This window comes from Helianthus annuus, chromosome 5, assembly GCF_002127325.2.
Source record: "Helianthus annuus cultivar XRQ/B chromosome 5, HanXRQr2.0-SUNRISE, whole genome shotgun sequence".
Classification (NCBI taxonomy): Eukaryota; Viridiplantae; Streptophyta; class Magnoliopsida; order Asterales; family Asteraceae; genus Helianthus; species Helianthus annuus.
Genome location: NC_035437.2, coordinates 159,062,930 through 159,078,856, shown reverse-complemented (window position 1 = coordinate 159,078,856; position 15,927 = coordinate 159,062,930). Strand labels below are relative to the sequence as shown.

General features: G+C 42.8%; 1 protein-coding gene across 1 annotated transcript; it reads right to left on the bottom strand.

The window, feature by feature from the left end:
- Positions 1 to 10,726: 10,726 nt before the first annotated feature.
- LOC110943853 lies at positions 10,727 to 12,112 on the bottom strand. Its single transcript, XM_022185583.1, has one exon. It carries the CDS (start codon positions 12,110 to 12,112, stop codon positions 10,727 to 10,729), a length of 1,386 nt encoding a protein of 461 aa, XP_022041275.1.
- Positions 12,113 to 15,927: the final 3,815 nt, after the last annotated feature.

Below are 15,927 nucleotides of genomic sequence, written 5' to 3'. Positions count from 1 at the left end.
GGAGGATGATTGATTGCTTGGCAAGCTTATAGTAGAAATAAGTTCCATGCCGCTCTCGAGTGATTCACTAAAAATACACCTTTGGCCGAGTGTGAGTGATTTCCTCCGTTAGGTATGTGAACTTGTATATAAATGGAATTTTAAAAAGGTATGTTATGCCTTAATAAATAATTTATCTTATGAAATGTTTTTAATAAATCATGACGAATAGGATTGTAAATAAATAAAAATAAAACCTAAACGATCTTGGAAAATCCCGACACTCTATGACAAGCCCAAAAACCTTCTCTTCTACCCTTTCCATTTGGGAGTGAATAAAGCCACATTATAAAGAGTTTTGCTTGAGGACAAACAAAGATTCAAGTGTGGGGCATTTGATACGCGCAAAATGCAACATATAAATTATATCAATTGTGGCATAAAACTAACCCTTTTTTAGTACTAATGTTGGAAAAAGTGTGCTTTTGTCTTCCTTTTGTATTTTCAGGATTAAATGAGCTCAAATTAATAAAAGAAGCAAAAAGACAGCAAAATCTAACATAAATACAAAAAAAAGGGACAAAAGTGGATTGCCCGACCCCTCGACAGCATCCTCCCAAGCAAACAAAGAAGACAGAAGACTGAACACGCCCCGTGCTCAGCGAGCATGGGGCCGTGCCCAAGAAGCAGCAGAAAAGACAAACTAATAGAAGCTTCTATTGCCCACCATGGGGCCGTGCCCAGCGGACACGGGGGCGTGGTCAGAATACTACAGGCGCATTTATTGTAATTGCGAATTACAATTAATGAAGAGAGAGAGTGTCAGACGGACAAGGGGCCGTGCCCGGCGGGCACGGGGCCGTGCCCAGGCTTCTGTTCAGCCTATAAATAGGAGTGCTTGGAGCCATTTCAACTGATCCCTTGGCACACCACCTCTCTCACACTTCACCCACCACCCACCACCATCACAACACCATCATCCACCATCATCCATTGTCCATCATAGAGTGTGTGAGTCGTCTCGGGATCCAAGATTGATCGTAAGAGTTCTTGACAATCAAAGGCCATGTTTGCCTAAGTCTCTTACATCACTTGGTGAAGACAAGTGTCAAGTGTAATACTTTTTATTTTTAATCTTTTCAACTTTTTATTTGGTTTTGTATTAATGACTTTAATAACTAGTTTCTTATGTTGAAGGTGATTCTTCCTTATCGTTTGTCCGTGGTGTCTTGACATTATTTTACTGTCTATATAAAATAAAAGATTTTCACCATTCATATCTCCACGGTCTATATGGAGGTATGTTGGCTATCTGGTCGGGGGTTAAGGGAACGGTTTGGTAAGAGTCTAGCCCTTGTTCAGCGTTTAGAGGTCCTGTAAGGGACCTGGGTCAAATTTAGTAGGATCTCCTTCAATACCCAAAGGTATTGGATGGCGGGGATCCAAACTCTTTGACCCCCTCATAAGTTAAACTACTATTAATACTATAACCCGACTACTTAGGACTGTATCCCTGCTGACTCAGACTACTTAGTCGAGGGTAACATCACCTTCAAAAGAGGGGCCTACCATAATTTGCATTAATAACTTAATTAATTATCTTTCAATAATCCGACCCTTTAGGATTGTATCCTTGCTGACTCAAACTACTGGGTTGAGGGTAACGTCACCTTCAAAAGAGGGGCTTACTACAATAACTAAGATAATCTCTTAAACAAGTGCAAAAGTGCGAAAACAATCAAAGGTTACACTATACACGAGTCGGATCCAAGTGATTCATCTTGTCTATCTGTTTTTATTTTTATTTTTATTTTTGTTTTTATTTTTCAGCATTTAGTTAGTTTTATTTTCTTAGTTTTAAAATCTTTCCTAACATTTTGATTTGATTAGACGTTGAGGATAAACCGGTACTAAAAGCTCTTGTGTCCTTGGACGACCTCGGTATCTTACCAACACTATACTACATCCACGATGGGTGCACTTGCCCATATGTGTGTTTAGTGTTACTAATTATCGTGTTTTATAAATTTAAAACTTGGCTAAAAAGTGTAAAAAGGACTTAAAATATATACCTAAAACATATACACACTAGCACGCATCAATAGTATACTCATTGGAAAGATAAGAAAACGCTGCGTTTTATGGCGTAATTTTTTTCGATAAATAATCACCTATAAAAAAGTTATTGTCGTTTAAATATGATGGGGGAAAATGACATGTGATTAGCATGTGCACCTTTGTTTGGATCTTCCTATTTTACCCCTTCTGGTAGTTCCAAGACCCCTATTATTTACAAAAATACCACTGCATCAATCTCAGCAACAAACCACTAAGATCTTGTGGCTGAGAATCGTTCTCATCATTCTCACACTTTGAGGCGTTCTCTCCTGATTCTGTTTCTATATATATATATATATATATATATATATATATATATATATATATATATATATATATATATATAGGGTTCTAGAGTGAAAACTAGGTTGAGAGTGAACTGTGTGAACAAATCTGGGCCATTGGATTACATTATCTAGAGATTTTTAACCAATGGCAAGATTGTAATTATAATATTTTAACTTCCCTTTAAAATAATTGACAGAATGGTATTTGCGTCTTTTTTAAATTGAATTTATTAAACAATATAATCAAAATCCCTAAAATGTCGCTAGTTTCCGTATATACAAGATACACAGCTATTAGTGTATACACATGTGTACAGTCCCGCGAGTACCAGTTTATACAAGATACACGGATGTTAGTTTATACACATGTGTACAGTCTCGTTAACTATCAGTTTATACAAGATACACATCTGTTAGTTTATACACATGTGTACAGCCTCGCTAACTATCAGTTTATACAAGATACACAATTGTTAGTTTATACACATGTGTACAGACTTTTATACATCTGTGTATATTAACAACATATAGTATATTATGCATGCACACGAGTATATTCATATAAAAATTATGAAATTAATGAAAACGAAACAAGTCACATGTATGCAAAAATAAATAACTTCATCACATATTACAAAAAAAAAAGTTAATGCCCAAAAATAATTACAATTTCAATCTCGGAGAAATTTTTCAACATTTATTGAAAATATAAAAAGTTAAAAAGAATATATTATGATATCTATATATATGGATAATAAAAGAAAAAAATATTCAAGTTAAAATTAAAATCAAATCATTGGATAAAGAAATGAGTGCTACGAATATTTAGAAATTAAATAATTTGTAAACAGAATATTTAAAAAAAACATTTGAAAAAAAATAAAGAAATGAGTGCTACGAATATTTAGAAATTAAATAATTTGCAAACAAAATATTTCAAAAAAAAAAACATGTGAAAAAAAATAATATTTTTGTCTTTATCATCTTCTTGAGTGATAAGAATACCTACAATATTTATTAATCAACTTCAACATATGAGCTGAAGATGTAGAATGATAATGTCGTAATCCATGATGGTCTACCAAAAATTAAACCCCCTTCAATCTCTAATAATTGAAATAATAGAGAAATAATTAAAAAAGAGATTTTAATTAAACATATTTGGCTAATGTCAATCTTATACTTTTAATCTAAAAAATGATATAGGGCCAAGATTTGTTTACTCAGTTTATTCTCAAAAAGTTGTACACTTTTGAACCTAATTTTATATATATATATATATATATATATATATATATATATATATATATATATATATATATATATATATATAGATATATATATATAGGGAGGGGCTCATGCGAGAACCACCCTTATTGTGAGAACCTTGAGAACCAATGTGAACACAACCTAAAATAGCTAAAAAAAACCTAAAAAAACCTAACCCCCACCCCCCTCCCCAAAAAACCTAAACCCCACCCCCCACCCCTCCCCCCCAAAGCTAAATGCTAAAAACTAAAACCCCCCAAAAAAAACTAAAAACCTAAACCCACCCCCCCCCCAAAAAAAAAAACCTAAACCCCCCTCCCCCACCCCCCAAAAACCTAACCCCCCCCCCCCCAAGCTAAAATGCTAAAAACTAAACCCCCAAAAAACCTAAAAAAATCTAAAAAATTTTTTTAATACTTTTTATGCTCAAATCGCTACTTTTACTGGTAAAAAAAATTTTTTTTTTGGCTTCGAAAGTAGCGATTTTTATATAAAAAATATTAAAAAAAAATTGTGTGATTTTTAGCTATTTTTAGGCATTTTTGGTGTGTTCACATTGGTTCTTGCGGTTCTCACAATAAGAGGTGGTTCTCGCATGATCTTCTCCCTATATATATATTAACCCCATTAAGTCTAACCATTTTCCAAATCATTCTCCACCATTAGATGAGATGAAATCTCAGCCACTTAAACTCACAAAAATAACTTTCATAATGGCAGTTCAAAGTAGTAATTTACAGTTTCTTCAACAGGTGGTTACCACCATCTTTTTCTGCCCATTATCTTCACAATTCAAGCCTCCTACAAACATGAGTAGTGCCCTTAGTTCAGTTGAATAGTATTCTTGTATAATGCAGTTCCATCCAAGAAATCACTCCACCTCTGAAGGGCAAAATAGTCTTTTTAATGTTTTATTATAATAAATTAAAAAATTGGATAATTTTGCCCTTCATTAAAAGAGAGGAAAAAGACAAAAAAATTTGATGTTAACTGAGAAATCTGACCAGATTTTACTTTTGATTGAAAATGACAACAAAATTAAAATAAAAAAGACCCAGATTCAAAAGGTTCAAATTTTGGACTAAAATGATAAAAATTACCAAATCTCATGGAGCATTTTGACAATTTAGTCTTTTCTTTCAAGTGTTGAAAACCCTATTTTTTAAAGACCCTAAACCAAAACTTAGGTTACTTATAGTATAGGTCCCTCCCTGATGGGTAGATACTACTTAAGTACATACAATGGGCTTTGTCATGATCAATTAGCTGGCACTATACAAAAGACCATTTTTCATAATGAAAAAATTAACCATAAAACAAATGGGTGTTCAATATTTTATTCGTGAATTTTAATGTTACCAAGAAAGGAAAGTCATCACTTAGAATATTACATATAGGTTTACATTCAATAGAAAAACATTTTAAGAAACACTGACCTATGCGGTGATTGCGGGCTAGGACTTCAATGATCAGTGATCCGAACGGTTAGCTGCAAAACAGAAACACCGTTAGGACTCGTTACAGGAATGAGGTTATTCCTGTAACCACCCTCCGGCGTGAGAATAAGTCTCGGTTTGTGGGAGTAAAAGGAAATTGAGAGGAGAAAGTTATATGAGAGCAAGATGAAGATACCTTATACGTTTACCTTTATTTATAGGTTTTCCATTAGGGTTTCCTCTAACCTAGGATATATTCCGATAAGTTAGGGATTTGCATGATCTTCCCGAAAAGTTGGAGATTTGGTTGTGTAACTTCCGTGCGGAGATGGAAAGTTCTAGAATAATCATTTATATTCATATTAAAATAATAGGTGATAACCGGGTCGGGTTGACCGATGCGGGTCATACCTCGTCATGTCCCCCCAGTCCGAGTTCATGAAAAGAAATTCATTAGCTCGGACTAGGAGAGAAAAGAAAAGTTAGTGTATTATGATTAGTACCAAATACGTTGGGCCTAGTGCCGTTACGTTTTGGGGAAATGACGGCGACAAGATAGGATGTGACAGTTGGGTCATCATTGGGATGACAACTGTAATTACTCTGTTTGGACACGTATTTCCGTACGTACGCCTTTTTGAATTTGAAAGGTTACCTTTGCGTATAAGGAACACTTCTATATATGAGGGTTTAAATTTCTTTCCCCCACACTCTTCGTTCTTCATTTCAAAAAGAATGGCTTCAAAACCTAGTGAATCGTCCTCTTCTGCTTCCGCCACTACCGATGTGCTTTTCTGTAAGTGGGGTGTAACGTCTTACAACAACCTTGTACAAGACTACGGCATCCGGGCCGAATGGAACCCTATATTGCCGTCCAAAACGGACACCGCGTTTCCATTGAAATCGGGCAAAATCACGTTGTTCAGTGATTTTTTCAAGTTCTGCAATTTCAGGTTACCCGTTACCAAGTTTCTTAAATTGGTGCTTGATTATTACCGTATTCACATTTCTCAATTTCTTCCCCTCGGGTTGGTGAAACTTCGCCAATTCGAATTTGCTTGCATTGCCCTAGGTCATATTACGGAACTAGTTGTGTTTAGGGCCTTCTTCGTTCTTGTATGGAAATCCCCTTTCTTTACCTTTGATCGGAGAGACACTGATGTGTCCTGCCTTAGGGACATCCCTACCAGTTCTAGAGATAAAGATTGGAAGAATAAGTTTTTCTATATTGATGCCTCTGTTATTCCCGGTGAGATGTATTGGAGGGAAAAGGGGCCGAAGGATAAGGTCAAAGATGACGGTCCTTCGGAGGATGCGTTCGTGTCGAATGTTCTGTACACGAAATTGTGTGGTCTTCCTTTCGAGTGCACGGTGATCCCTGAAGGTGCCCTGGTGATGGCAGGCATGAGTTTGTTGTGGCGTGATACCAGGCGGTACCCTTCGTTTCAAAGGGATGATGCAGGTATGTTTAATTATCATTGGTCATATGTTCCTTAGATTTTAGAGATAATGTACACATATTCCATAGGGGAATGCAGTATGTTTGATTTCGTTGATCCTCCGCGGCACCTTGCGTTGAGGCCTGCTGACCGCGTGCTAGATGAAGGGGAGCTGTATGTGTTGGGGATGCACCTCGAGCAGTTTATTATACCCGCTGTACCAGCAGACCCTACTATATACATTTCCCCCCTGCCAGCTGTTTCAAACACCGGCGTTCCTGCGTTGGATAAAGCTTACCGGGAAGAAACATACGGCAACTAATGTAGCTGTTTCTTCCGTTGAGGAGTCTGCCTTTCCTGGGCGGGATATTTCTGTGACCGCCGGTATGACGAGCCCTGTTCGTGCCTTGAAAAGCGGAAAACGTTTGTTGTCCCTACTCTAAGTGCTTTCGAGGCTGTACAAGCTGCTCATGCTCTCCCGATAGGTATGTACTGACCGCCTTTGCATGCTGATGTAGTTTAAGAGCTTCATGTTGCTGAATCATGCCGTTTAACTGTGCAGATACCTCTGCGGGGACTCAAACTGAGATTGTTACATCAACTCCTGTGCCATCTGTGGCATTGTCGTTGCCTGGTTCCAGTACTGGCGGTCCCACAGAGCCCAAAACCCAGGCTCACGCTACCACTGTTATAAGCTGCGCCATGCCGCTTCCAACGCCTACCGCATCTTTAGTTGTTACCGTCGACCCTGTTGCTACACCACGGACATGCGGCGTTGGTTCGTCTTTGTTTGACTCACCCCGAAGCATTTTTTCTGTTGCTGATACGGAAGTTACCGCCGTGTCCGCAGCACAGGAAGTGACCAGCATTGGTGGTGCTGCTGCTAGTGAAGCTGGGGGGTCAAGCCGTGGTATCGCTGATGACGGCGCCCGTCTGATTGATGACCTGTTCTTACCGACTGTCCGATGGGATCCCAATGCTCAGGATAAACACTATCAACCTCAATGGAAAATCGCTGAATCTTCAAGGCTGATTTCCCCCCCTGTGATTCAACACTGGGTTGAGCGGGCGTATCCTCCAGCCGAGGCGGCATACGTGGAGGGGTTGAACAATGAAGATCTGATGAACTCCTCTATAGCGGATTCCGTGAGCCAACCGCGAAGGCTGGCGGAAATCCGGCGTAGATGGATGCATGATAACACCCAACTTCACCAAGCGCGGTCTACTATTCAAGAGCTGAAGGATGATAAGTATCGCTTGGAGAGTCAACTTCAAGCTGTTGGTTTAAGGGAAGCAAGGTTTCTGTCAGAGAAAAAAAGGCTGAAGAGGATTTGAAAAGGGTGACTGCCCACCTTGCCGAGGAACGAATAATGTGGGCCCGCGATGTGGCGGAGAAAGACCGGGTTCTGGCTCAGGCCAAGAATATACAGGAAGAACTGGAGCGTAAAGCTATAGCGAAGGCCCAAAAGGTGAGACTCGAATTATCGACACAATTGGAAAGGTTCCGCGTTGACACTGATTTTGTGTCTCAGGTTCAGGAGCGATACCAGGGCTTGACAACCGAAGTAGAAGCTTCTCATGCCAAAGTTCGGCTACTGCAGGCGGAGCTGGAAGAGCGAGAGGGAAAGGTTAAGGAGCTTCAGGACCACTGTGATTCTCTTGTTACTCAGAATAACAGGCTTGCTACATCGTCTACTTCCCGGCTAAAGGAGGTTGAAATTACGTTGGCACAATCTAACGCCGAAGTGGATGATTTGACTAGCCAGCTGGCGGCTGTTCGGGGTGATAGGAATTGGTTGATAACCAATGGGCTGGTGGGGGCATTTGAGTATTTACGTGAGTCGCCCCCCTTTACCACACTGATTGATCGTTTGTCTGCCGCTGCTTATCAATCCGGTCATCATGATGGTGTTTACAAAGGCTATATGGAGTGCCAACAGTTAGACAAAATAACTCCAGACTTCCATGCTGTCAAAAGTAAACTTCAGAGTGACATGTCGAATGCCCTCGAAGCAGCATATACCGAGCCACTGCCCTGTTATGGGGATTTAATGGATAAAGTGAATGAAGATGGTATAGAGTCGCTGCGTTTGATGCTGGACCCCGAGGAGGAGTCTGAAGAGGAGTAACAAATTTGTTTGTTTCGCTTGTTATGTACTCTTGTGGCTTTGCTAATGACACTGTTTTACTTGGGTTTGGTGCCCATATCCGTTTTGATTTGACAGCCGTTTTAATGCTAATGTCATGATTTCTGACACCGCCGTATTTTAAAAATGTGGCAATGTGACGTGTAATGATTATTTTCTATTAATGCTTCTAACGTCATCACTGTCAAAACTTTTTGACCCCTCTATAAATTTGGCTTCCTTTTCCTGATTTGGTAGTTGGACAGGATGGAGAGAAAAAGGTATAGGCAACGACTTTCCGAAATCTTTCGAGTGTTGGATGCTGCAGATGGCTTACTCCAGTTGCAGCATCCTGTGACGAAGTCAATGCTTCGGAGAAGAAGGCCACTCCCCAACGTCGCTGCGACCTGGGCAAATCGAGCCTGCAAAAGTGTTGTTGTCAAGGATCCCCAACCGATGGATTCGGGTGTGCCATCTTTGTCAGCTGATGTCTTGACAGAGCTTATCCCGGTGGATCACGACCAGCGTTACCGCTTTACGTACCAACGTCGTGCTGGTGGTTGTCCCAAGGAGGGTCAGATGGACGACTCGGGAATGGTGGCTCCGGTGGTGGATGGTGAATCATCTGGCAAGTTGGCCGTTGATCCTACTATATTTGTTGATGGTGGTGTGGTGCTGCATACCCCTGCAGTGGTGATGGCACCCAACTTCCATCAGTAGATGTTTTGAAAATGTTCTATTTTTTGGTTCCATGTGTTGACTTTTAGCAACAGGGACAAGTACTTGGTTTGTTTAAGATAGGTTACGTGTATGTGTAAAAATGCCTATCTGTTTTGTGGCGGTTCGTGTATCTATTACCAAGATACCCGCCGTCAGCGCTGTATGTTTTAACCCTATGACTTGTGTAGTTGAAAATATTTCGTGTTTAAGGGTGTTGTTTGTAGTTTTACCGTTTTATGCAGTCGTTGTGCGATGGTAACTTATGATAAAAAAGTAAATGACTTTTATTAAACTTGAATTAAAATAAAACGAAAGGACACCACTGTGGGTGAGTTACAACTGAAAAGAAGTTCACTCTTGCTGTTAGGAGCAAGGTCTTACAAGTAACATTTCCTTAATTGAGCGATGTTCCAACTGCGTGGTACGGGTGTGCCATCTAATCGAGATAGGCGATAGGCCCCTTTACCCAAGTCTTCTTGGATGACATAAGGGCCTTCCTAGTTTGGACCTAGCTTGCCCAAAGGTTCCATCCTGCTTGCTTCGTTGTCACGCATAACATAATCTCCTGTTTTGAAATTCTGCTTGGCCACTCGCTTGTTATAGTATTTTTCCAATGCCTTTTTATACTTTGCTTCGTTGATGGCGGCTGCTTCACGCCTTTCTTCCAGTAAGTCCAGGCCTTCCCTTAAAGATCTATCATTGTCATCACCTGTGTTGAGGCGGCGTAGTGACGGCAGTCCCGCTTCCGCGGGTATCATTGCTTCCGCTCCATAGGTTAGGCTAAACGGGGTTTCATTGTTGCTCGTCTTAGGCATTGTTCTGTGTACCCAAAGGACGTTTGGCAATTCTTGCACCCAGGAGCTTCCCTCATGGCCTAGTCGTCTCTTGATGCCATCCAGCAAACTTCTATTCGTCCGCTCCACTTGGCCATTCCCTTGGGGGTGTGCTACTGATGTGAATATTTGTTGGATTTGGAGGTTGGCGCACCATTCTTGAAAAACTCTGTCTGTAAACTGTGTTCCATTATCGCTTACCATGTACAGCGGTAATCCAAACCGGCACACTATGTGTTCCCAGAGGAATTTTTTGGCATTATCCGCCGTTATTTTGGCTAAAGGCTTAGCTTCCACCCACTTGGTGAAGTAATCAACTGCCACAATTAAGTACTTTAATTTTCCGGGAGCCGGCGGGAAAGGTCCCACGATATCAACAGCCCATTTCTGGAAAGGCCATGCTGCTGTTACCGGTACTAGACTGTTCTTGGGCCTTATTGTTTGAGGAGCGAATTTCTGGCAACTGCGGCATTTCCGAAGTTCTATTACAGCGTCTTCGTGCATCCCATGCCAATAATATCATGCGTTATGGATTTTGGCCACCACCGCCCGGGGTCCAGCGTGTATGCCACATAGACCTGCATGGATCTCGCTGATGAGATACTTTGCTTCTGTTGGGGAGACACATCGTAACAGTGGTCCCAGGTAAGACTTTCTATATAGGACGCCGTTATTGATCTCATATTGCAGCGCTTTCGTTTGTATCTTCTGCGCTTCTCCCTTGGCGGGAGGTAGCTCCCCTGTTTCAAGGAATCGTAACACCGGAGTGTACCAGCAAGGATCTTCCGCTGTAACGGCGGAAACATTCCGTGGTTCGATTGAGGGTGTCTGCACCGTTTCGACTTTGACTTCTTTTTCCATACCTGAGGTGGCGAGTTTGCTGAGAGCATCTGCTATCTGGTTCTTGCCTCTATGTACGTGATTGAGCGTGACGTTATCAAAAGAATCCATGAGTTCCTTTGTTTTCGCCAAGTATTTTGCCATTGATTCATCTTTGGCTTCGTACGTTTCGTTTACCTGATTGTTGACCAGTAGCGAATCAACATACGCGTCTACCCTTGCCACTCCCATAGATTTCGCCATTCTTAAGCCTGCTAGTAGTGCCTCGTATTCCGCTTCATTGTTAGAACATTCGAAATCGAAATGTAAGGCATACATCAGCCTGATCTCGTCTGGGCTTATCAACATTAAGCCGGCTCCAGATCCCTTTCCACTTGATGACCCATCAGTGTATAGTTTCCAGGTCTGCCGGGCAGTGCTGGATTCCGGGATATCCTGGACGACTGGGTCCACGATAGCTTCTCCCTCAGGGATTTCGGCTAGAAAGTCAGCGATTACTTGTCCCTTAACTGTTGTTCGTTTCTGATATTCAATATCCAAAGCACCTAGTTCAATTGCCCACTTGGCCAGTCTGCCAGAGATCTCTGGCTTGTGCAGGACTTGTTGCAGTGGGTAATTGGTTAGGACCTGTACGCGGTGTGCCTGGAAATATCTTCTCAATCGCCGTGTGGCGTGTACCAGTGCCAAGACCAGCTTTTCCAACGTGGGATACCGCGTTTCAGGTCCCGCTAATACCCGGCTGATGTAATATATCGATGTTTGTCTTCCGTCCCGTTCAACCATAAGCACAACGCTTACTGCGGTATGAGCTGCCGCCAAATACATCTTTAACACCTCACTAGGCCTTGGTGCTGTCAGCATAGGTAATCCTTCTATGAAACGTTTCATGTCTTGCAAGGCTTTTTCCGCTTCGCTGGTCCATTTGAAGTTTTTCTTGTTGAGGCAATCTTTCAATGTTTTTATGAAAGGCAAGGATTTTTTGGCATGTCTTGCCAAGAACCTGTTGATCGCTACTAGCCGTCCATTTAGAGCTTGGGCTTTCTTCAATGTTCGTGGGGAAGGCATCCGCGTTATGCGGCCACCTTTTCTGGGTTGGCTTTGAAACCATCTCGGGTGACCACTACCCCTAGGAACTTCCCTTCTTCCACCCCGAAAGTGCATTTCTTCGGGTTTAGTTTAATGTTATACTCTCTAAGCCGCTGAAAAGTTTCTCCGATGTCTTTTAACATTTGCCTTTCTTCCCTGCTTTTGATAACGAGGTCGTCGACGTATACCTCCAAATTTCGTCCGATTTGTGTCTCGAACACCTTGTCCATGAGTCTCTGATAGGTAGCTCCGGCATTTCGTAAATCGAAAGGCATTTTTGTGTAACAGAAAATGCCCACGTCGGTGTGAAACGCCGTTTTTTCTTCATCTTCTTTAGACATCTTGATCTGATGGTACCCTTTATACGCGTCTAGGAAACACTTATATCTGTAGGGTACCAGGGAATCGACCTTTAAATCGATTTCAGGCAGCGGGTATGCGTCTTTGGGGCACGCCTTGTTTAAATCTTTGAAATCAATGCACATTCGCCACGTTCCATCTGGCTTTTTTACCATAACCGGGTTGGATACCCATGTATGGTATTGTGTTTCCCTGAGGATTCCAGCTTCCACTAATTTTCGTACCTCTTTGACAACTGCTGCCCGTCGGTCCGGGGCCATACTGCGTTTACCTTGCGCGACCGGCTTGACGCCCGGGAGCGTTGCAAGTTTGTGTTCTGCTTTATCACGGGGGACTCCTGTCATGTCAGAATGTTCAAAGGCGAAGATATCAACATTTCTTCTTAGCAATTGCTTCAGGTCGTTTCTAATTTCTAGAGAAAGGGTGTCCCTGATTGTGACCATTTGGTCCGGATGACGTGTGCTTAGTACCCATCTTTCTGGACCCGTAGCTCCGGTAGGCCCTTGGCGGCATCTTTTGCTACTTAGTACTTCTCCAATCTTGTCACGGAACACTGTTGCAATACCCCGTGGGGTAGGAAACTTCATGAATCCTCGTGCCATGGAGACTATAGCATCCAACTTTCCCAGGGTGAACCTTCCGATAATCACGTTGTGATATGACTCAGCGCGGACCACAAGGAAAGTTAGGAGTATGGTTCTTTCTCTAGGTGATTGTCCAAAAGTAACCGCGAAAGTGATCTGACCAATAGGGTCAACCTTTTCCCCTGTGAACCCTTTGATTGGGGCGTGTACTGATTCAAGCAGCTTTCTATCTTCTGGTTGCATTCTATTGAAACAATGCTCGTAGATAATGTCTTCTGAGCTCCCGGTGTCAACCAGGATTCGCCTCATGCGGTAGTCTCCTACTACAGCGGATATGATTAGGGCATCTGTGGTAAGGTGCAAGTCCTCCAGACGAGGTTCTACAGTCATTGTTGCTAGCATCCAGGGTTCGAGCGTGGAGAAACTCCGTTTTGCCCCCTTCCCATATCCGCGTGTACCATATTCAATTCATGCGGCCTCTTGCCTGCCGCCTTATCGCTTTCTTCCTTGACGACAAGTGGGCCCTGCTTGATATCTCTTACTAAATGTGCCAATTTGCCCGCCTTTACAAAATATTCGATCTGTTTTTTAAGCTGAAAACAATCGTTGGTGTCATGACCGCTCCCTTTGTGGTATTCACAGTACTTACTCGTATCTTTGTTGGGATTATCTTTCAGCGGTTTTGGTGGATTGAACTTGAGGTTTTCTGAGGCTAAAATTTCTGCCGGTGTCTTGCTCAGGTTGGGGTATTCGGATCGAGGTTTCGACGGCTCACTTCTTGAATAGGAGTTTCGGTGTCTATCGTACCGCACGTCTTTATCATTCCTCTGACATCGGTCTCCCCTGCTTTTGCCTCTAGACCCCCGGTGATCCTTCTCCTCCTGGTTTTTTAGGGCTTCTTTTTTCCTATTCGCTGCATGACTAGCTGCCACTGCCTTCTCTTGTATGACGTACACTTTGGCTATTCGAAGTATTTCATCGATTGTTGGGGGCACGCCATCCCTTCCATGCAGCGTCCTCAGTAACTCGTCATCATTTACACCCTGAAGGAAAGCTCCACATGCCAAATCATTTGTCACGCCTGGGATCGCCAGGCTTTCCTTGTTAAACCTGATGATAAAGTTTTCTTCCGTCTCATTGTCTCGCCGACGGATGTGGAGGAGCTCGTTTCTATCTTTCGTGTGTCTGCGCTGCTGGCTGAACTGTAAGATAAATTTGGACTCTAAATCTTCAAAGCTGTCTATTTCGCCCGTAGGCAGACTATCCCACCAGACCCGGGCCGCGCCTACTAGCGTTTGCACGAACATTTTGCACCATAAAGGCATGGACCAACAGGCTACCTCGCCGGTACTTTTGAATAAGTTGAGATGGTTATCCGGGTTGGCGAGGCCATCATATTTGCCGACCGTTTGGGGCATCTTGGGTTTCTCCTTGATAGGGGCCTCGGCGATTCTTCGGGTGAATTTAGACCGGAAAGTCGCGTCTATCGGTTTGTACGGTCTGGTGAGTTCGTCTTCTTCCACGTTTATAGGTTGTATCGGTGGAGCATCTATACCCGAGGCAATACCCGCCATAGGATTGGAATTTCCTATTGGAGACACCCGGGGCCTGACCGTGTTTCCTCTGTCGTAAACAGGTTCCGCCGTAGGCGGAGTCTGAGTGTAAACCGGTTGTGGTGTTGGGAGAGTCCACCAAGGCGGCATGTAAGCCGCGTATGGCGATTGAGTGCTACCCTGCGCGGTTCCTTGGGGGTGGGTACGCCGAAACCCCGTATGAGGGTAAATACCCATACGGGGGTGCATAACAATACCCGGGGAAGTATACTTGGTTTCCTGGTGTGACGGGAGCGTTCATAATTCCAGTCGGCATGATGACCGGCTGGTGGGGCGGTGTTGACAATGCCGCTGTAAGCGCTGCCGAGTACAGCGGTGGCAACGAGCTGGTCGTCAGAGGTTGATAGTATTGAGGCATGCTAGTTTGTGGCATGATGGTGCTAGGGCTTGCCGATGTAATAACAGGGATGGAGGAGAGGCGTGAAGACTGTGCATCGGTAGTTGTCGCTGGGGTGAACATGTTACCGCTAGTTCCCCCTAAATCCCTCGATTGCAATCGTGAGGGCATGTAAAGAAACGGATTCGTCACCACAGTCTGAGAAGGGACAGTGGTGATGCTGCCAAAACCTGACGGCGATCCTTCTGCCTCGAACTCTGGGTCCAGCGACCTAGTAACGGCCGGGGGAGACTGCGTGGTGGCAACGAGGCTCGTCCCCGACGTCAGGTTGTTGCTTGTCATCGTTTGATCTGCTACGTTCTGATCACTTGCCATGGGGTTCTATCTGACTATCACTGAATAGGTCCCACGGATGGCGCCAATGAAGAAACACTGACCTATGCGGTGATTGCGGGCTAGGACTTCAATGATCAGTGACCCGAACGGTTAGCTGCAAAACAGAAACACCGTTAGGACTCGTTACAGGAATGGGGTTATTCCTGTAACCACCCTCCGGCGTGAGAATAAGTCTCGGTTTGTGGGAGTAAAAGGAAATTGAGAGGAGAAAGTTATATGAGAGCAAGATGAAGATACCTTATACGTTTACCTTTATTTATAGGTTTTCCATTAGGGTTTCCTCTAACCTAGGATATATTCCGATAAGTTAGGGATTTGAATGATCTTCCCGAAAAGTTGGAGATTTGGTTGTGTAACTTCCGTGCGGAGATGGAAAGTTCTAGAATAATCATTTATATTCATATTAAAATAATAGGTGATAACCGGGTCGGGTTAACCGATGCGGGTCATACCTCGTCAACATTATAAACTTAAAATTCGAGAAAATTATAACTAATCAATCAT

Excerpts from the sequence above, each read along its gene's own strand:
- LOC110943853 (XM_022185583.1), bottom strand. The coding sequence starts at position 12,112 with ATGCCTTCCCCACGAACATTGAAGAAAGCCCAAGCTCTAAATGGACGG.